This window comes from Lycorma delicatula, chromosome 3 (genome assembly GCF_047948215.1).
Source record: "Lycorma delicatula isolate Av1 chromosome 3, ASM4794821v1, whole genome shotgun sequence".
Taxonomy (NCBI): domain Eukaryota; kingdom Metazoa; phylum Arthropoda; class Insecta; order Hemiptera; family Fulgoridae; genus Lycorma; species Lycorma delicatula.
In genome coordinates this window covers 36611865-36635921 of record NC_134457.1, presented here as the reverse complement: position 1 = coordinate 36635921, position 24057 = coordinate 36611865, and the positions used below count along the sequence as shown (strand labels likewise).

The 24057-nt window shown below is 30.1% G+C and overlaps 1 protein-coding gene across 4 annotated transcripts in view; it reads right to left on the bottom strand.

Annotated features, from left to right (window-relative positions):
- LOC142321503 (A disintegrin and metalloproteinase with thrombospondin motifs adt-2-like) overlaps positions 1 to 24057 on the bottom strand; it is a 181510-nt gene that overhangs the window by 41816 nt on the left and 115637 nt on the right. For all 4 annotated transcript variants that reach the window (XM_075359638.1, XM_075359636.1, XM_075359635.1 and 1 more), the window contains exons 3-9: positions 20440 to 20738; positions 17689 to 18396; positions 12571 to 12832; positions 11367 to 11472; positions 9518 to 9652; positions 5941 to 6047; positions 1553 to 1695 (exon numbers count right to left, since the gene is read on the bottom strand). In XM_075359638.1, the coding sequence (XP_075215753.1) occupies positions 1553 to 1695; positions 5941 to 6047; positions 9518 to 9652; positions 11367 to 11472; positions 12571 to 12832; positions 17689 to 18396; positions 20440 to 20738 (1760 nt within the window). The remainder of the gene's footprint in view (positions 1 to 1552; positions 1696 to 5940; positions 6048 to 9517; positions 9653 to 11366; positions 11473 to 12570; positions 12833 to 17688; positions 18397 to 20439; positions 20739 to 24057) is intronic.

The window sequence follows — 24057 nt, the reverse complement described above, 5'->3', positions numbered from 1 at the left end:
CACCCATCAGATTTTTAACATTCTCCTATAACACCACATTTCAAAAGCTTCTAATCTTTTCTTCACAGGTACTCCGATCGTCCAAGTTTCACTTCCGTGTAAAGCTATGCTTCAAACATATACTTTCAAAAATACTTTCCTACATTTAAATTAATTTTTGATGTAGGCAAATTATATTTCTGACTGAAAGCTCATTTTGCCTGTACTATTTGGCATTTTATATCGCTCCTGCTTCATACATCTTTAGCAATTCTACTTCCCAAATAACAAAATTCTTCTACCACCATAATCTTTTCTCTTCCTATTTTCACATTCAGTGGTCCATCTTCATTATTTTTACTACATTTCATTACTTTCGTTTTGTTCTTGTTTATTTTCATGCGGTATTTCTTGCGTAGGACTTTATCCATGTCGTTCGTTGCTTCTTCTAAATCCTTTTTACTCTCGGCTAGAATTACTATATCATCAGCAAATCGTAGCATCTATATCTTTCCACCTTTTATTGTTACTCCGGATCTAAATTGTTCTTTAACATCATTAACTGCTAGTTCTATATAAAGATTAAAAAGTAACGGGGACAGGGAACATCATTGTTGGACTCCATTTCTTATAACGGCTTCTTTCTTATGTTCTTAAATTATTACTGTTGCTGTTTGTTTCCTGTAAATGTTAGCAATTGTTTTTCTATCTCTGTATTTGAACCCTAATTTTTTTTAAAATGCTAAACATTTTATTCCAGTTTACATTATCGAATGCCTTTTCTAGGTCTATAAATGCCAAATATGTTGGTTTGCTTTTCTTTAATCTTTCTTCTACTATTGATCAGAATGCTAAAATTGCTTCCTTTGTCCCTGTACTTTTCCTGGAACCAAACTGATCTTCTCCTAACACTTCTTCTACTTCCACAACTTATTTTTTTCTTTGAAAATAAAAAAAGTTATAAAAATTCCTCTTTAAACAAGATAGGTATATATTAGTACCTCAAATACATTAAATAACTACTGTATATAAGTATATGCAGTACCAGGCATTCATGCATTTGGTGTTAACTATTCAAATAATTATAATATCATTATAAAATCAGAATATTAACTTTTACATTTGGTGTTAACAAACTTCAAATTTCAGAAATAATATTTTGTTAAGTATACATTAAAAATATTCAAACAGAGTAGAATTTTAGGAGGGGAAAGACCCATTCTAGACCCGTTCTCATCCTAGATCAATTACTGAGTTCATATGCACGTGCATAATCTGTGTACATCCAAGATGTTAGTTTGTAAAGTATATTAAGTTGCTATCATGTATCTTTTATCAACTCTCCACTATTTCTTAACACATATGGAATAAAATTACACTGTCAAATAAGGAATTAGTAAAAATTCACTATAATATAAAATAACAAAAACTCATCCATCTTAATTGATCACATATTTTTGTTATATAATATATTTAGATGAGTAGAATACTCACATCCATGTTTAAAATTAGATTTATGTAATTTCATTAAAAAATAATTTGCTCTTATGCAACTAAAGAATTAACAACTAACTTTATCAGGACTGCAGAATGTTCCTTCAAGAGCAGGATGGGATGTCCATGTGTAATGGTCTCTTCTGCAATGTAAATCTCGACAAATTTCCGGTAATGGTTGTGTAGATGCGTGTACACTGCCTTCACCATACTTTAACATGCCTATGACAGAATAATTACATATTTAGACATTTCAATTGTATAGGCTTGTAATTATTCACAAAAATTAATTGCAGGAATGCAGAAGTTAATGTACAATTGATAAAAATAATTACTTATTATTAATGAGCTACTTATTATTAATAATCCTTATTTATTATTAATGAAAATGAAACCAAAGAAAAGTTCTGCATTTCATAACTACATATTACTACTGAAAAATAAAAAGTCAGAAATAAAATCAGTGACATGTATGATTTAGAAGCATATCAGTGGTCAGTAAAAAATTCATAATTGGCTTAGGTATTTCAAAATATTGAAAACTACACTTATCAAAGACTGGAATGCATAAACATATCAAAGCGTAATGATTGGATAATGTATTATGACATGACAGTATAGTTAACAAAAAGGCAGCCGCTTTGTTGAATTCATTTTGTTAGTTTTTTCATTCCTGCATTTTATAAATAGTATTTTACAATACTTGTTATTTACACTTTTTCTTTTAAAATACTCTCTTATTTACACTTACTTCTGTAATGCCTCAGACATGATGAAGCCACAGATTAGGTAGGATAAGGAGTGATTTTAAAAAGTCAAAGCAGATGTATAAAAATAAACATTTACTATAAAATAACTGAAACTCAATTGACCAGTAAACATTGTTCTTAAAGAATGTGGGATAGGCTTAAAACTAATAAAACTACCAAGCAGAATCCCACAGACACAAAGTCCAAGATTAAATTTATCTCAGAAATATCTCATCCTTTTGAATTCAAGTGAGAAGTCAGGCAGGCAGATGGACTGTCTCCTTTTCTCTTTAGTGTCTTGGAAAAAGTCATAAGAGAATGGAGAGGAAAGCTTAAGGTAAAGAAAGCTCAAGATAAGGCCTGAAATAAGCCAAATTGGGAAATGAGAAGGAGAATCTGAACACTGATTGTCTGTCCTTTGCAAATGATCTTGCCCTCTTGGCAGAAGATATAGAAACAGCAGAACAACAAATAAATGTTCTACACAAGATGGGCAAAAAGGCAGGCTTACAAATTTCCACAGAAAAAACAGAGTATATGACAAATATGAAGAATGCACAAAAATTGTTACAGACAAAGCCCGGAAGAATTAAGAAAATGAGCAATTTTAGGTACTTGAGTAAAGTTATCCATCCAAGTGGAAAGGAGAAGGAACCAAACTTCATTATGATCAATAAGATTCTAAAATCCTATGGTCTAACATAGAACCAATAAGAAAGGGATTGTTTTAAGTATACATTGAAAATATTCAAACACAGTAGAATTTTAGGAGGGGAAAGGCCCATGTTCTCATCCTAGATCAATTACTGAATTCATCTGCACGTGCATAATCTATGTACAACCAAGATGTTAGTTACAACGATATTAATCTGACCAGGAGTTTTATACATGGCAGAACCAAGGGGAACTAGATAAACTGGAACTTACTAAAAAATTGATACTAAGTAAAATCCTAGGGCCCAGAAAAATTAACAATGGTTGGAAATTAAGGAAGAATGAGGAAATTTATTAGGAGTTAGATAGAATCACAGAAGCAATACATAAGCAAAGATTGGGATTCTATGGAGACCTGAAAAGAATGAATTCAAAGAGGCTTACAAAGAGAATCTTTGATATGTGTAGTGGTGTCAAGACCAGATTGATCCAGAAGGAAATGAAAGAATGTGCTAACCTAAAGTGGCTGGAAGAATGGAGGAAGCGCCACAATGAAAGAATGAAGGATTGCTGGAGAGCTAAAATAATAATTAATTTCTTAACTATTCTATGTGGTCCTGCAGTGACCAGTGACAAAAAAAAAATAATTAAAGGAAATCCAGATATGTTATATTAAAAAATTCAAGCTCGTGTAGTTGACCTTTGTGAATGTCTGTCCATATGGTGCCTAAAGTTGTAACAGAATCAGATATTGAGAATGAAAATTTCAGCTTACGCAGTAAATCTTGTGAAGAAAATGAAGAACGTATATGTTAATAACTTTCAAAGATGTTCATTAAGAAATATTGTATACAATTTTCATAAATGGCATGAAATACTGCTGACATTAAGGAAGTTATTAGTAATTTTAAAAAGAAAAAACCTAGATATGCTGATAAATTGGACTCATAAAACTTTATGAAAAATTATGAGGGATATGATGGATTTTAGATGGAAGAAAATTAACCCACCGGGTTGGTCTAGTGGTGAACGCGTCTTTCCAAATCAGCTGATTTGGAAGTTGAGAGTTCCAGCATTCAAATCCTAGTAAAGTCAGTTATTTTTATACAGATTTGAATACTAAATCGTGGATACCAGTGTTCTTTGGTTGTTGGGTTTCAATTAACCACACATCTCAGGAAATGGTCAAACTGAGACTATAAGACTACACTTCATTTACAGTCATACATATCATCCTCAATCATCCTCTAAAGTAATATCTGAACAGTAATTACCGGAGGCTAAACAGGAAAAAGAAAAGATGGAAGAAAACTGAAAATATGATAGGAAAAGTTTGGTAAAAAAATGACTATAATTCAACAGGTAAATTACTTAAATAGAATTAACAATTACAGATGGGAAGGAAGATCAGTTATTTTTCTGACACGTCACATTTTACTCAACCAATTAAAATGTTTTGAATGACTCTATTAATGGCTTCAAAAAAAAACTTATATATACAGGACTAAAGCACTGTTGATGCAGAAATAATTCCAGATGCACTTTTCATTTTTGAATCAGAGTAAAAGCAAAAAGCTTGCTGGAACAACATAGATGCTGAGAACTAGGGAAATATGATTGATTCAAAGTTAATAGCAAACCGTCCAATTTGTTAATTTTGATAATTAAAAATGCTTACTATCATGACACAAAATTACCCAAGATGCCAAATTCAAATTGCAGAAAACAAAGACTCCTAGAATGGCTACAAAAAACAAATATTCTGTGCTTAGCAGATGTGTTAAAAACTGAACTGAATGAATTTGTGCAATTAAATAAACTCTACTACGCAAAGCTCTAATTAAAAAAATATTAGCAGTTATGATCACAACTGAAAAAGATTCTCATTGTACCATACTTAATTCATCTTATTTAACTGTTTTGGTCAAAAGTAAAAATTCAAGTTGCATTAGAAAATATGTCACATCAGCAAAGTATAACAAAAGAAATGATTGAAAAATTTTTTTTAAACTGTCACATGAATAATTGAAGCAGTGCTGCAAACACATCTTAAATAAAGAACAGAATTATTATGAGGCAGAATTGTCAAAATAAGCTGAAATATTTATAATAGCTAGCAATGATAATGAAAGCAGTAATGATTGTGTCAATGAATCTCAGTCATCAGATAGTGAGACGTTTTAGTGACATGTATGAGACAGAGTTCCTAAAGTTAAAAAGAAATTCTCTTGCTTCCTTCCTACTTTTTCTGTACTATTAAAATAAAGGAATAAAAGTATTAAAACTTAAAAATATAAAAAAAAATTAAAATTAAGTAAATAAAAAAAATCTGATAAAAAATAAATTCATAAATAAAAATATTGTTAAGGCAGATAAAAATGGAAAAGAGATACATTAATCATACTGCCCACTCATGTACATGACGTGTATGTGTATGTGTGCATGTGCATGCATGTGTGTGTGTGTGTGTGTGTGTGTGTGTGTGTGTGTGTGTGTGTGTGTGTGTGTGTGTGTGTGTGTGTGTGTGTGTGTGTGTGTGTGTGTGTGTGTGTGTGTGTGTGTGTGTGTGTGTGTGTGTGTGTGTGTGTGCCTTTAGCATATGTTTGTGTTGATATTCCTTGATTCCTTATACCTCTTCTTTGGTTCAGCAATCTGTCCTCACCTGAGTTTTCTAAACTCTGAGGAATACAAGGACTTTGCTTATGGACCAACTCAGGGACTTCTTTTCTTGACTAGGGACTGATGATGACTAGGGACTTTTCTTGATTAAGAGCCTGTTGATTTTTATCAAATTGCTAGTTTCTTTCAAAAAATTAATGAATGTAATAACAGCATTCATCACGCTACATGCGCTGTTGTATTTTGTCTTTCTTGAATAGTATTATTACTCTGGGTTGTAGTATAATGCTATATTTTAGTTGCGGTGGAGACATGGACTGCCAGTGTAAACAGTGTGTTATATTTTCTTACATTATATAATATAAAAACAGCTTATTAGATATCATAAATATAAAGGTAATTAAAATAAATGATATAAAATTTATCAAGTAAATAATAAACTTACACTGTTGGTCAGCATTGAACCGTTCTCCTGGCAATGCTCCATTACCTCCATGATCTAACTGGTTGGATGGGCTGCTATGATCCATTAAACAACGAGATTGAGGAGTACTAAAAAGGAAAGTTAAATAACGAAAAGCTTAAAAAATTTTAATTATGTAATATCACTTAAAAAAAGTGCATAGTAAGTGAATAAAATTAAATTTTATACCAAAAAATATTTGTTTTAAAGAACAAAATACCTTCTTTCAAGGCTATAATTTATTTTAAAGTTTGTTATTATAAGAAAATTGTAATCTTTAGTAATTGGTAATCTAATCTTCGATCTTTCATTTTAATTAAAAATAATTTTGAAAAAATTTTGTTAATTTATTAGGTCAATAATTTAAATCCAATTAAATAAGTTTTAAAGGAACAAGTATAATTCAAGTCTTATGATAGATAATATACGTATAAAACAGAAAATTTAAATAATCATTTCATCTGATAATCTTACAGATATAAATGTAAGCCACGATATAAGTATGAATAATAGCAACACAACTGAACTGACTGCCTGTCTTTACAAACATATAACATTTACTTTTAAAAACTTGCAATATCTTTGAGAAAAACTTATAAATTATTTGTTTCACTCGCAATTTATTTTAAAGGATAATATTCTAACTAAAATATGTCTTTATAAAATTAAGAATGTGAAAATCCAAAAAGTGATGTGAAAAATAATGAGTTATAAATTCACTTGAATTTTTTAAAAAATGTTCATCCAATTATTCAAGACTAATTAAAAAATTCATTAATTAAACAAGCTATACAACGCAAATGGCATAAATAAACTACTAATCAAAAAATTAGATTTTATATTATGAAAGCATAATCAACCAAAAAATCACGCACTGCTTCAATTTCAGACACTGAAGAAAAAAGAAACAGAAAAAAAATGGCAAAGTTATATAGGCATATTAAAAGCATATTTTCTCTAATCTTTTTTTAAATCAGAGTATAATTTGAAGCAATTTTGTTCTTAATCATGAAAAACAAACCAGTCTGTTCTCATTTTTGCCAGACTTTATGTTTTTAAAATATATCTATACTATTCATCAGTTTTACAATTTTTTTATTTATTTCTGCAAAGTCACAGCAATTACCATTCTATAACTCTTGGAAGCATTACTTCATTGAAGGGCAGTTAATAAACAGAAAATAATGTAGAAAGCAACTTATTATTTGTGTTTAATAATGGGTAAATTCCTGCGAAAAATAAGTACTATAGTACCCAAAATTCCATAGAAAACAATCCTAAGGAAAACTGGCCAAGACAAAGTTTTTATCTTTCATGGGGTTTCATATAATTATTATATTAACTCAGTTTTCCTTCAGTTCCTTCATTAAAACAGAGGCTACAGCTAAGTGAACGTTATAAATTTTAGTATACTGAAAAAGAGTAGCCAGGTAAAATTAATATGACTCAAGAATTTGTTAAAGAACAGAGTTGAATGGTAAATGGTAACTAAATGAAGTTTGCTCTAGTGTCCCCTTATGATTTTCATGGTTTTCCCCTTGTTTTCTACCCTTCGAACCAGATGAACCTATTTTTTAACAAATATTTGCCACCTGCATTTTCCTATTCAATGTGATGTTGGTAACTTGAATATTTTCATAAAAATGAGTGTTATTATTGTAAATAATCACTTATTTCATCATAAAATTAACAAGTTTATTCTTAAAAATTTACAGATTATTAGTTATAATTTTTTCTAATACTATGAAAATTAGTATTTTTAACAAAGCATTCATTTTTAAAACTGAAAGTCAACAGTAATCAAACCATGTACAGAGTACTGGTAATTACTATAAATGGTTTATTATAATGCAGTGGGTTTATGGTGAATGCCTTCACCTTCATCACTATATGTAAACAGTGGAAGTGGCAGTAAGATAAGAGAAGCAGGGGAAAGGGAGTGAGTTGTTGACAGCAGTTAGGCAAATGCAGCAGCTGGCAATAGTAACCGACTATTCTTTGCTATGTTAATTTTAGCTATATTGAAGACCAGAGGTGGAATTACAAATGTGCCACCTGTAGGCTGAATGACCAGCTGGCACTACTGCTGTGCGGCCAATTACTTCCATCAAAAATTTGCCACTGTAGGCATAGTCTAGCTAGCCTACTTAGAAATCCACCACTGTTGAAGACCCATTATCTCAGGAACTATTAATACTACAGGCTTCAAATTTTTTCTGCATAGTTTGTATTCTAAGTAGGTTATAACTATAAACCATTTCCCTAATGAAATATAAATTAATAATAATAACCTTTTTCAATTTTTTAGGAATTTCTATTTTTTTAATGGATAATTGTTCATATATCTTCATAATTCTAGATATATTGAAAGATATATACCTACAAAATAATGACAAAAAAATTCCAGTTGTTATCTTCAATGGTTTCTAAGATTGGTTCATAAATATAGAAAAATATGATTTTTGAAAAACGAGATTTAAAAATTATATAAACAAGTTCTTTTAAGTTACTTCTTTTAAAACTGCCCAGCTTCATAATCTGGATCATAAGTGTTAGCTTCCTGATCTTCTAGCTTTAGCTTTTTATTTCTGCTTGTCTGTCTTGCTTTTTTCTACATTTCTTAAACTGTTTTTCAACCTTGGTTATCCATTCCTTGTCAATCTTTTTTTAAATTTTTACAGTATGAAGACCCAAATTGATTCCAAGATGCTGCAGAACTTCACGCTTGCTAATGTTTCAATTATTAAATGTTGACACTGCATCATGTACTCCAAACTCAAGTGTTTCCTTTCCCACAAAAATATTTTTGGCAACTGGTTCCAAATTATGTGGTTGAGAGACTGTCCATGAAGACATTTTTTCAATGAATCTTCATTAGATAAACTTCAAAATACTGGCTTTGTAGCTTGAAGAATAGACATTAGAAGAGAAGTTTTGTGTGCGTAAGAACAGTTTTTACTAGTAAGTAGATTTGCCAGTCTTACTGGGAAATTTGAGCATTGTTGTTTAAAAAACAGCTGACACAAATTGTTTTAAAAATTATAAAAAAAAATTATTTGTTAACAAACAGTTACGAATCATATATCAAATGATTCAGAAAATAGTGAGAAATAAAGTAAGAAAAATTCCAAAAACAGTTTTTTTACTCCTTACCGGTTATGAGTGCCCTTAAAAGAAATCTGTCTTTGAGTAATACCTGCATATTTATACAAGAGAACAATGAAAAATAATGATTTTCTTTTATTTATTTTAAATCTTTGCAGTAGAAAGTTATTTTTATCACAGTTTTCCTAAAGCTATAGTTTTATGCACAGCTTCCACAGCTGTAGTGATCCTACATGATAAAATTATTTCATTCATTCATACATTCAATGGCAGCTTTTTCATGAAAAATCAAGAGAACTAAAATAAATCTGATATAATCAAAAATTAAAATTCACATTTTGTTTTTAATACAATAGTTTTAAATCTATTATAAGAGTATAAAATCAACCTAAAAAACAGAAAATACATGGTTTTAAAGAAAAAATATAACAATGAGATAAATGATGATAATTACCGTAAAAACTGTTCCAAGTATCGACGACTACATGGAGACCAAGTAATCTTTCCACTTCCTAATGTAGGAGACATTAAGTAACTAGCTGGATCACAATTGTTGTCTGCCATAGGGCCATCATGTCGCATTCCTAAACTAAAAATTATTTGTATTAATGTTCAGTTACAGAACACTTAGTGTTTTACTTAAAATCTGTATCTGAATTATTTCTTTTAACTTAACTACACTCCCTTTGAACTGTGAATGCCTTCACCTAACAGACGTTCATGGAAATGCAACATTTCAATAGATATTAAGAAATATATATTAAGGGAGAGTCAAATGAACACCTTAAATATTTTTATCTCAAATTGTTTTAATACAAACTGCAGTCTCACATCATTTTTCTTTGTAATATCCATGATGAACAACTCAAGTACTTCAATGCTTTGAAGTTCATGGAATGATTTTTGCTGATAGAATAGCTGCTCAGTACTGCCTCTTTGACAAACATGAAAAGTTTATCTCCTTCTCTTCAAGTTTGTTTACCTCCCACTCTCTTTGTGCAGTACAAAGAAGTGAAGATTATTGTGAATGAGATGTGGCAAATGCAATGCATATGGAGTACTGAATAGACAGATCTGAAATGGTTGCAACAGTTGAATGGGCAGAATGGAGATGAATGTTATTATATCATAACAAAATATATATTGAAACAAAAGTACATGTTATTTGCATTTCATTGTACGGTGCAAGTGATTCTGCATATGGTGAAATCTGCATACATTGCAGTAATGATTGTTCCTTCCTAGTTATATGTCCTCCAAGATTACTTCTCATTTATCCCAAAAGAAAGTCATGATAATTTTTAATTTTTCCAGTGAATGGCGGTGTGAAAAATCTTTGGTCTTGTTAAGGAGCTATGGTATCATTCCTTACTCATCTTCTAGGTTTTTGGGAGGTGGAAGAAGAATCTTCATTTCAATATAATTTACTTCTACTTTAACTGCCATTATTCTTCTAATACAAATTTAAATTTATGTTAAATCAATGAAGTCACCCTTGACAAGAAAGACTTATATTAAATTTTTTTAAAGTAATTTAATCATGTGAAACAACTGTATTAACGCATTGCCAATATGTAACATTTTTAATGGTAATCTACATTTACATAAAAGTCTAATCTTTTATTGTAAGTGTTTTTAATAATAAAACAATATTTTTTAATTATAATATTTCCTTTAAAATAATAATTGCATTATATCTTTCATATAATAATATGTGTAATAATACATTGTAATTAAACACACAAAAAAAATACTAAAATAACACATCAGTCCTAACTTTTCTTTTATTTTGAGCACAGCAATTGTATGTTATCTTCTGTCTTCAGCCTCTTAACTTACACTTTGATACAATTATGATTTTGAAAAATAAATTATATGAAACCTACCTATCTACCTATCATGTACTACAGAATTGGTGAAAGTTAATTTTCCAATCCAAAAAAAATAAACTTTCATCTTCTAAAAAAAATCTTAAAAATCTAAATGTATCAATTTAGGAAAATAGGAATGTTTTACTGATTTTGAAAATGTTCATTAAGAAAAATAGGAAAGTTTGCAATAATGCACAGATATATAAATTATTCCAATTATCTCTGCAAAAATATATGAAATTACATCTTCAAAATAAAACAGATGATTACAAAATAAATCTCTTGTGCAATTATAAATAATGTGTAAAGCAATGTATTTGTTTATTTATTAACACAGTTAATTTCTATAAAACACCTGAAATTATAAAACAGAAATTTATAATTTCAGCTTTATAATTGGAAAATAATGAATTATTTTATGAAATAACATACTTATGTCCAATCTCATGAGCTACAACATAAACACTCTCAAAATGACGACCTTCATTTACAGTGCAGCTGCTTGTCAAAGTACACATACCAGCAACAGGAGCAAGACCTACAAGAAATAACATCGTATGAGTAAGAAATTGAATATAAATAACAATCTTAACGATGATTTATTATATAGTAAATCATTTTATTAGCTAAAAGAATAAGTTTATTTCATAATTTATTTTTTCTGATTTATGTAAAAATATTTACATTAAAGTAACAAAGGTAACAAAGTAACAAAAAAAGACAGATAAAAAAGAAATTATATTATTTCTGATGGCAGGATTTAAAAAATTCTTAATCAGACAAAAAATCATCAGACATTTTCTCTTTTTATAAATCTGTGTTTATCCAGTATTAAACAAAAACATGAGATGAAAAGTATGATACGTTATTTTTGAAAACTGATTCAATCATTTTTTAATTGTATATAGCATTATTATCTTATACAAAGTAATGCAAGATGTTGAATATGTCATCCTCACATGCACATGAGTAATAAAAAGTAAAAACCAAATTGTAATCAAGAAGCGGTTATAACAGGGCACTCATAATTATAATTTTTGACTAAATTTTAAATTAGAAGAGACTGCTGTAATGATCAACAAAAGCCAGTTTCACGATTACAATCTCCAGGATGCAATCCCTGAGATGATCTAGATATTGTAAAGTAATAAGTAAGGTATGAAGATTACCACCTAAATCATGACCCTCAAGAAAAACTTTTAAAAAAGTGGTGTTATGTGAGGATGTTTGTTTGATATATCTCAAAGAAAGAAATTTTAAGACAAATTGTCAAAGAAAGAAATGTATTAAAAGCTATTGTATAAAACATTTGTTGGCCATACATTAAAGAATACTGGACTAATTATTTGGTAGAAAAAAAGTGAATCTAGAAAAGTTAAAAATTAAAATATACAAGGCTGAAATCTGAGGACATAAGAGAGATCTGACTGTAAAGTATATGTGCTCAATTTAAAAGATTTGCACATAACAGAAAGAAATATAGAATTATATTTACTATACTATTCAAAACTGACAGTGCATACTATTCAAAAACTGATTTAAAAACCAACAGTATGAATCTGGTTTAAGAAACTAATGTTGCAAGAAAAAGATACATTAAATTCATAATTTAATTTAATTTGATAACAAATCTCACCAACAACTTGGCTGCTTAATTTTCCATTTTTGCTCAGTACATAAAGATCAAGTCCAGTAAGTATCAGTGCATGATCCCAGTGTAATGGGTCAGAGTCTCCTGGGGGATTTTCTATTCCTTGCCATGAACAAAAATTCCCTAAAAACCGATCAATATCATGTGATCTAACTAATCCTGGAGGATCTGCATGCAGTATTTCCAATCGTTTCATTACAAAACTAATAGCATGTCCTAATGATGGATCATGATATAATAGCTGAACCTGTAAAATTAAATTATGATTATAGAATAATTTCAATAATAATAATTTTAGTTAATTATTTTTAAAAAACACTAAACACTTGTAATTCACAAATTTCATAGCCAGATTACGTGAATAAGAATTTTACCTTAATTAACAAATTAATGGAATTTTTGTTATTAATTAAATAAAATATTTCTTATTGTTTTGTTGTAAAATATTTTTAGACTTACAACTATATAACTATAAGTTACACTAGTTAACTAAGTTAAATTTTATATTTTTTATGATTAGTTTTAAGTGAGTTTTTAGTGGTAATTTAGCCAAGATATTAGGCTGTAATTTTTTTTTTTTTTTTTTTTTTTTAGTATCTTAGTTGTAGTCTAGTTTTAGATTAATATGTTTGTTCCAGCTGATGACAACACCATCTTTACTAGAGATTTTCTAAATTACTTAATAATGAGCACAAAAATTCTCCATGGGTAGATATGCAAGTACCCTTAAAGTTTACACTACAAGTTGAAACTTATACACAAGTTTAAGGTAGTACACTTCATAGGCCAAAACTATGAGCTCATAAAATATATGATAAAAAGTATAGGTGTGAATTATATTATTATATGTAATATATTACTATATAATTATAGTATATTATTATCATAATGTCTTGGTTAGTCATTAAATATGGTGAAGAAAACTGATAAAAGATCTTATTCTTTATAATTAAATAATGTTATCCAAAACAGAGATATTAATTTCTTGTTGCACAAGAAATTAAAATCTTTGTTTCTTGTAGCAATAGTATTTGACTATTTGTCCAAGTGAACATACCACTTTTTCAATGGAAGTTACTCTGAAATTGAAATCATTATTTTGACTCTCAAGAATTTATAAAAAAATTTCACTAATATATTATTTTTTGCTAATTTTATAAATTAATCCAGTTAAGGTAATAAACAGACAAATCACTTCAAAACTTACACAGTGAAATTGTTATTAATGAATCAGTCAAGTACAGCCAAACTTATTAAATACTATTAAATAGTCAACTGACATTGTTGCTCTAAAAATTATAATCATTAATGATAAATATCAGTAGAGCATTTTGATTTATTTTCAATAACAAAATTATAGAGAAAAACTTTTTTTAACACCAAGCTCAAAATTTATAAATAAAAGTATTTTATTCCTTTTTCATAGGCAGCCCCATAATGAAATTGTCCTGCATGTTCAAATTTAAAAGAATTGAAAAAAACTTAAGAAATTTTTACATGAAATTCCAAATGCAACTAAATAAATAAAATATACTGTAAATTCACTTAATAAAATTTTTTAAGAAAGAAGATAACTTTCAATGAATTTGATTAATTTTTATTGGATGATAAAATGAAAGAAATTTATAAAATGTGTTTTTTTTTTGAGATACATTACAATTCCCACACTTATTTCTCATGGCTGATATGACTGTGTAGAATTAGGATGCATTCATGTTATTTAAAATTCACTATTAATGAGATACATTAATTTTCATTTAAATTAGGACTGTTAAAATTTAAAGATTTTCAGCTTCAGTCGGATTCACATTCGGCTCCTGAGGATTCAGTGGCTCTGTACAGTTCACACAGCTCCTTACAGATGCACTCGGCTTCTGATGATTCAATGGCTCCGTACACAGTATTTAAGCAAGCTCCTCACTTCATTCAGACAGTCCTCATATAGTCCTATTCAAGTCAGCATCCAATCTTCTGTGAGTCTATTACAAGTCTCAAGGACTCAACAAGTCTCATTACATGATATTACATTTATTAATACAATAAATTTACATAAAGTTAATAATGTTATACATATGAATACATTTACAATTACAATAAAAGTAATTGTAATATCAAGATAATAAAGACTTAACTTATTTAAAGAAACAGCACCATTTTTTGACATACAATGATAAAGATTTCAAAGAAGTAACATAAATTCAAATTTGTGTATCTTTAGCAAGAATGAAAATTAACCCATTACTTAATTTCACTTTATGTTATAAGCAAACCCATAATTCAATAGGACACTATTGCTGATTTTACAATTTTATCATTTCTAGGAAAATCTCATTTGTATTTTATATGTTGTATTAAGTATAAGTAGAAATAATTTGTTCATAATGTAGTAGGTATATAAACAGTTAACACCAAAAATGAGAACAGAATTTTTTCTTCATAATGCATTATTCTATGTTGAACGTTTCATTCAAATTAGATGTTTTGTTATTATTGAAGTTTGTTAATAGATAGACCTATTGTTTGTTTGTGATAGACCTTCACTACTATTTGCCAATTGATTTATTGTAATTTTAATGATATTTGTGATTATATTATAAAAAAGGCTGTAAGCCATTATAAGGGTTAAAAAATGTGAATTATTCTGTACTTTAGAAGCTAATTTAAATGTCAACCAAGAGTATTAGATTAAAATATGTCTTGTTTATTATCATCATCATGAATGTTATGGATAGGCCGTACAGCCTGTTCCATTGCCATGGATTGAACCACTCAATCTCACAAGTCTCACAATTGCACCCTCCACCTCTTCCTTGGCTGTCCTATTTTTCTCATACTATAATCCTACATAATATTTGGAACCCTATTTCTATCCATCCTGTCTATATGACTCATCCACTCCTGCTTACCTTTTGCAATCATGCTTCCAATACTGTCAACTTCTAATTGCTGACGTATTGCACACCTACTGCTATAATCTTCCAATGAAACACCCAACACTAAACAAAAATCTCATTTCTGTAGATTTAATTCTTTGACTTTGATGTGAAGTAAGAGTCCAAGAATCAGAATCAATAGTTTTCCAAGTATCACCATAGTTTTGTAAAATTTAATAACTATTTTCTTCCTTACTTTGAGGGCAAAGAGTCCTTTTCATGTTACCAAACAACTTCTGAAATCCATGCAATTTATTGTTAGCATTTTCTGATTTAAAAAAGACAGATGATAACCCAGATCATCAAATGCAGTTACTTGTTCTATCTCATTATTTATCACTATCTTTATATGCATGGGTACCTCGCCTATGAAGCCTCTTTGTCTTCTTAGTAGATAACTCCAAATTTTATCGGCTTATTATAGAATGTAACCTAAACATTGCTAATTGCAAATCTGCCTCTGAATTGACCAGAAGCACCTGGTCATCCACAAACAACATTATTATTAATATAATAGTTCACAAAGTTTTAACAGTATCCTATTAGGAATATCAAAAAGTAAGTTAAACCTTTTTATGCATTACAGAGTAATAAATTATTTAAAATAAACTCATTTATTAATTTTAAAATAACAAAATAATGCCTATTTATTTTATTTGGAATTTTACTGTAACTGGGATATAATATGACAGAGATATTAATTATATTACAATATGAGTATACTGTTAGAATGCAAACAGTCATGGTTTTATAAGTATTTTAACCTTTGAAATTATTTTAATTTTTTAACTTAATTATAATATTTTAACTCCTGATGATGGTTTTGAAATAAACCAAAAGATCTCGAGTCACACTTAATTTGCTGATAAGGTGGATTTCATTTTTAATAATATATTAATTATACTATTATACACACTAACAAACAATATTGTATCAGTAATAATTATATTTTTTGCAGGCTGTTTATGTTTTTGCTTCCTTTGATTTATTTATCTTGGTATCTCATCATAATATAATTAGCAACTTTGCTTCCCACAATATTTATTGTTAAATTAATACTTTTCAATAATTTGATTAATACTAATACTGTAACTGAGTAAAAGAATTAAGTCTTCATACTTGAAAATATTCATAGTTATTTGTTGAAATTCCTGGATAATTCCAGCTTTCTTGATAAACTGAAAATTCTACAAGTAAACATAAACTTAGGATACAATTATGCTATTTTGATAAATAGAAGAGAACTTCCTTCTTCTTTTTTTTTTATTTGTATTCTCTTCTACCACCAGGTGCTGAGTTATGAGAGATGTGCATTCTGGTCAAAGCCATCTGCCTCATTCATCTCCAGCCTCCCTCCCTATCTCACAAAACCATCCCTAACCTAATCCTTCCACCATTTCTTGGTTTACTCTAACCTTTCCTTCCATCTGTCTTGCATTCACAGACCTTTCTGGGGAACGTATCTTCGCTTGTTCTCAAGACATGTCCCAGCCATCTTAATTGATCTTCTTTTGCCCTCTGGATAATGGGCTTTATTTATTTTCCATCACTCTTATGTTATTATTTCTAATACGATCTTGTCTAGTTTTACACAACATTGTTCTGAGATATCTCATTTCTTGAGCCTGTAGTTTACTTCTGCTCCTCTCTTACAAGTTCCAAGTCTCACTGGAATACAGTAAAGTAGGAACATATGTGGAATTAAAGACAGCTATTTTAGTTACTATACTGAGCTTTTCATATTCAAGAAGGTGTTGGATACCACCAGCAGTTCTATTATCAACTTCTGCCTCTCCAATATATTCTTTTGAAATTGAGCAGTTGTATATTGTTCATTATTTTGATATAAAGTTTCAGACAAAAACAGTTTTATAAAATCAGTTTTTATCAGCATAATAAAAACTAATTTTACAAAATTGTCTATCACAATAATGAACAATATACAATTGCTCAATTTCAGGTCATGGGAATAAAATGAGAAAGGTCTGGAATATTCTTTATAATTTTACTAGTTCATATTAAATGTTATTAAAATGTTACAAATCACAGGTGTCTGTTGTCTGTACTAGTAGGGTTCACTTTAAGATACACAAGAGATAACTATGGTTACATCTAAACAAGCTAGAATGAGTACAATAAATGTAAAGTAAATATATTTAACAATACTTACAGCATTAACCATGGCAAGTACAAATCTGACAAGTTCACGTTCAGTATCAGTTGGAAAATTGTTAACCATATGACGAACTAGATCTCTATCAACGAAAACAGCTGTCTCAACATGGATTGGTGTATCAGAATCACTAACAGTTCGTTTTATCCTTCTTCTATTTCTCCTTATATCTATATTTTTTACCAACTTATCCCTGAGTGTTTTACTTTTTAATTTATCATTTAATAATAAACATTTACTTCCGTAATAATCTCTTATTAAATTTAAATCACTGAGATCACTTTGCACATCCCATGACTGTTCACTAATATTACACTTAACATTAAGATTACTGCTATTAATTAACGTATTATTATCGTCATTATTAAACATTTTAAAAAATTGTCTATTTTGAGCATCATCAATAAAAATTGAACCTAAAATATTTTTATTATTATCAAGACTATTATTCAAATTGTCTTTTTTGGGTTCACTGTTTATATTATACAAATTTAGACTTAAACTATTATCACTTTTGAAATCAGTCTCATAATGTTTATGATTTTGTTGCCACCTAATATCATTGATCAATGAATTATTATAATAGTTAGTAGGAAATAATTTCTTCACAATTAAATGAGGAATATTCACTGATCTTTTGTGAATGTGATGCGGCAGTGGATTTATTAAAAAATATTCGTTTGTTGAAGTTGTGATAAGACCTCTCTGGAAAAAAAAAATTAATTAAAAAGTAAAGAATCAGAAAAAGAAAAATCAACATTACAAAAATATAATTTTATGGCATATGACATTCCCCCAAATATTTAAAAAAATATTTTTTATCAATTTCATTTAGTGATTCTAAAATATGTAAGCTACATTTATGCAACCAACTTGTAGATACTGATCAGTTATATCTAGAAGTAAATCTTGCTAATCCAATAGATTTATAAGATGCTTATGTATTTTTCTCTAATAACAATATTTAGTTTTATAGTTAATTGTAGCAATTGATTTTAATTTTTAAAATGCTACCACTTTAATTTGGCTAGATAAATATGCAGATGATGATGAGCAGTAAACCAGTGTCTTTATGCCACTTCATTGTACTCAAATCATTCCTTACTATTTACTGTGTTTTGCACTGATGTAAAGTCTGGATTTATAACATTACATTTTTACAGTTACTAATCTTTATACATTTAACCCATTTGTAACCAATCCGAACTTATAGTTCTAGCGCTTAATGTGTTTACTTATTACCCAGCTATATTCATTTGTTTGAAAAGCAGTACGTATTCATATAATTATGTATTCATTTAAATTTATGTAAAATTAAACATTATTGAATACATATGAAATAAAATAAATAATCAGTTTTTTTTATACAAAAAGAGTTGTTATTAAAAAAAAAGATATTGAAAAAAAATAACAGCAGTATTTTTTTGCCTCCTAAAAATTTTTGGATGTGTGTGATGTCTCAAGCAATTGATTCAAATATTCCCAATAATTAGCTTCAGCTAATTATAAAGATTCCATTAATGAATCCCTCATAAAATTCTATATCTCTAGCTATAATCTCTACTCAAACTGTGATATCCACACCGATCTCTGTGCCGGAGTGATTGCTTCTCTGCCTTTCATCTGGAGGTTCTGAGTTTAAATTCTAGTCAGGCATGACATTTCCACATGCTAAAAAATTCAGTATCATCCATTATAGAGACTTTTATGGGTATCAACCTGTTGATACTACAGTATAAATAAATATGATTTATTATATTGTAAGGAATCCTAAAAAAATTAATTTAATTTCTTTAAATATATATGCCTTTGTTTCTTTAAATGTTCATTAAATAATGGTTAAAAGATTACCAAAGCTGCATGTAAACTGTTATAATCAAATTAGATAAGGCACCTAGCATCACTCATAAATCTGGTACATTAAGGAGAGTGTAAGTTGTGATCTTTGTTGCCTTTTTCACAAGCTGAATATTCTTCAAAATACAACACTGGAACTAACTAAAATGCAGGAGATATTCAACCAAATAAATGACACCTTTACGTTATCCACCATAGGAACAGGCTGTGCAGTGAAATAGTGAATATCATTCATTACTCACAGAGATAGTAACCAAAACTGGTTATTGCAAACAATAATTTGTTGTTGTTTGATATTTATATTGGTCCTCTTTTAATCTTTACTGCAGCTTTAGAAAGCTGTTTTACTGTTGAACAACATTATGCTGGTAGATTTTTGTTAGTACACTTTGTTTAATCATTAGGTGTATATAAACATTTTCAAATAAAAAATGGAAGGATGTGTATGAAGACAAGTAGAAAGAAATGTTTCCATGGTTAATGTCTTCAATGTTGAAGCTAAACAATATTCTGGAAAAAAATAGTATGTACTCCAAGCTTACAGCAGCATGTTGATGAAATGATAAGTGTAACAAGCAAGATCTACTGAAGGAATTATTAATGCCCTATCTGTCAGTGTTTGTAAACTTCATTTTATTTAAATTAAAATAATAATTAATGAAAACATGACCATAAAATGCTGAACTCAGACAAAAAATCAGAAAGAAAAAGTCAGGAAAATATATTGAGTGGATAATAGAAGATGAAAGATTTATTAAATATTTTGAGATCAAAATATTAGAACAGAAGAGGAAGTTACAAAGAACTACATCAAACTGGTCAAAGATCAGAGGAGAAAAATAAAAAAATAATTACAAAGCAATGAGCTTAATCTAATATCAATAGGCTTACCATTCCACCACAAGTTGTGATTGCAGCACGATTTGGTGGCAGGCTAGTATAAAAACAGTCACGCTCAATAATATTTTGTGGTAAATAAACTGAGTGATTCTTCCATCGGTTCACTACAACAAAATTTGTGTCAAGGAAATTACGAGAGGGTATCAAACGTAGTCGGAATTTCCTACCAAGACTTGCAGCATCCAGTGCCAATAATCTTTCAGGAGCAAAACCCACAGTGCTACGCTTCAGTCGTCTGCCATACTGGTTTTTAGTTTCAACCTTTGGATATACTACGTCATATTGCACTTCTGAAAACAAAACAAGACAATTATTTAATAGCCTATATTATATAACATGAATAATTACACTGATATGAAATTATTAAACAATGTACTGATGAAATACATTAAATTTGTATCATAAAATTTTAGTTATTTTCTACAAATCATACTTAATCTAAACACAGACTAATATGCACCTGTTTGTTGGTTAAAATGCACTTTTTTATGTACTGCAGCATTTAATATGTTTGATAGTGCATCACTCAAAAAAGGTGAGCCAAATTTCTACATTTTTTTTCCTAATGTATACATTGCAATCTGTTAAAAGAAGTGAACCCCTCCCATGGCTCAATGAGATGAGGATGACAGGTAGAACATGTAAATGAGGTGTAATCTTGTATAATGGATTGATCAGATTCTCATTAGTGTTGGCCATACTGTGAGGATCAGCTTTTGGGAGATCACAGATGAGATCTCTCTAAGAGATCACTGCATTATCTTGTTCGATGTGTATGCAGCGTTCTTGGTGGGCAGCAACGGCAACCGGGTGGCGGATTCTTAGATGGTTGCATTAAATTCCATGAATTAATCGCGGCCAGGTTAGACAAGGAGAATGTGATGAAGCCGGATGTCCTTGTAGAGGCGGTCACGAAGGTCTATGAGTCCACAGGAGTTTTCGTCAGGAGGCCAACCCGGGCTGAAAGGATCTACTGGGGGTCGGCTGAGCTTGCTGAACTGAGGAATGTTTGCAGGTCAGCACAACGGTGGTTGCAGATACAAACCACATATCAAACTATATCCAGACCTGCAGTTGAAGTTATAGCTGGGATTCCCACAGTGACATTAAGGGCTAGACAACTGAGGGATCCCCAAATCAATGACCAAGGAACAACTGCTGAGGGAATGGCAGATACAATGGGATGGGACGAATAAGAGCTGATGGATTAGAAGGAAACATGGTGAACCGACTTATTGGCTTATATGATTGTTGTCAGGACACGGAGCTTTTCCTCTTACCTGTTTAAGTTTAAAAGAAGAAGGACACTGACTGTCAATACTGCGGATTAGAAGATACAGTTGAACATACCTTTTACAACTGTCATAGGTGGGATAAGAATAGTTATCTTTATGAGCTGGGGTGGCTGACACCAGAAAATACTGTTGAATATATGCTAAGAGGACGAGCTCAGTGAGAGGTGTCAAAGTTAACCGCTGACATAATTTTTTTTTCTGGGCGAAAAAAGTTTCGTGTATCACCGCCCGGAAAACAAAAATATGGAATATAAAAATAAAATATAAAAAATAATAAGACAAAAAAATAGGAACTGAAAGTAGAACTTTAAAAAAAAATTTAAACTCAAATTAAAACACTGAAAACAAAGATAAAATAAAAAAACTTAAACTAAAATGTTAAATAAAAAATATATAACTACCGTACAAAAAATAAAATTTTACAAGTATTATTAAAAAGTATGTAAAATACTAATCCTTTGGAGAAATAAAACTACCTGGTCCAAATTTCTTTATTATTGCTCAGGATTTGACAAAAATTTCTGGCCAATTTAAATTTACGACGCAAGGCCGCGGAACGTATCCAATTCACAAGGATGTGGCGCATAGTCAAGTGGCACTTGCATTGTACGCATATTGGTTCATTTTCTGCTAACATCAGGTACCCGTGAGTAGCACTCGTATGTTCTACCATACTAAAGACTAAGAAAGATGAAGCTGGAAACTGGGGTGAAGATTAACACCAAATACAAATAAAAGAGAAAGGTTCTAGGGGGGATTGGGACAGCCCTCTGTGGAGTTGTTCGACTGGGCTTGCCTAGATGGGCGGTGGCGATGAAGCGGTAGGACTCCCACAAGACCCGACCATTGGTTGGTGGCTAGAAACGGTATAGCCGAGCCTCCTGCGGCTCCTCCTTGGTGGTTAGAGGCAGGGACCCCCGGAGCTGAGTAAGTGCTTAAATGCTGATCCGGCTTCGGATGAGACAGGAGTTTTAGTTGGTAGGGTGTGGGAACACATAGGTTCTTAACATCTAGCAAAAACAAGTGTGAGTCCGACACTTCCCCATTTATGTTGAGGGGGATACGTAATTGGTTTTTTTCCGACTCATCGAGAAAAAAAAAGTGGTCGGTTAGGTTAGACTACACTTCATTAACATTTATATATGTCATTCTCTGAAGTAATACTTTACGGTGGTTTCGGAGGCTAAACAGAAAAAGAAAGAAAAAGGTTAGACCAGGCAGAGTTAGGCCTGGACGCGGATGTATGGGTTCCGTTTTGGTACTCGTGGACTCCGCTGTGTTCTTTGCCACCCCCTTTCTGACAGGCGGTCCTGCGATTCTGACCAGATAATGTGCTTATGGCGGATCCGGTCTTCTCGTCTTGTTGAGAGGAAAGAGTTTTTGTCGGTGAGAGTCCAACATTACCATCTGTGTGAAGTCTGTTAGAGATTTCCCCAACTCCGTTGTAAAAAAACTTCTTACACAGACTCAAGCTGACCATTCCTGACACGTGTGATTAATTGAAACCCAAGCATCAAAGAATATCAGTATTCACTGTCTAGTATTCAAATCTGTATAAAAGCAACTATACTAGTATTTGAACCTCAGAATCTTCGACATTGAAAATCGTGAGTTAAACAACAGATTTGCAATGAGTTAACCACTAGACTAGCCTGGTGGGCTATTTTGGATTAGAATATTACACAGTGGATACTGGTGTACTTTGACGGTTGGGGTTTAATTAATTACAGACTCATGTATGGTCAGCCTGAGTCAATACAAGAATACACCTCATTTACACATCGTACATAACACCCTCATCTCATTGAGCCACAGGGGGTTGCTTATTGTTCACTAGTTGAACAGATAGTATGTACATATTAGGGATAACACATATGTATATATATATATATATATATATATATACATAAAATACATATATGTATTTTAAAAATTAGCAGATAGATTTATTTATGACTTAAAAATAGAATATTTATACATTGTTCCACTTCCTCCAAAGAGTTTCCTGGTGATTACTTGTTGAGGATGGTCTTAAACAACAAATAATAACAAAAGTTAGCTTACTATGTACATTTATTTACAATGTAAAAAAGTCAGATTTTAAATTTATATAACAAATTTCACTAAACGCTCAATCATTTTGAAATTTGAATTTCTACAAAGAATATACAGAGAAGTAGTGTGTAAATGAGAAACAAGTGTTTTGGATATTTCTTTTGATTTTTTTTTCTAATTTTTACACCAAAAGCAACTTACACAAAGTTTGGCTTCATAGTTTTTAAACACCTGTATGTAACCCTGATGTGATGTAAAA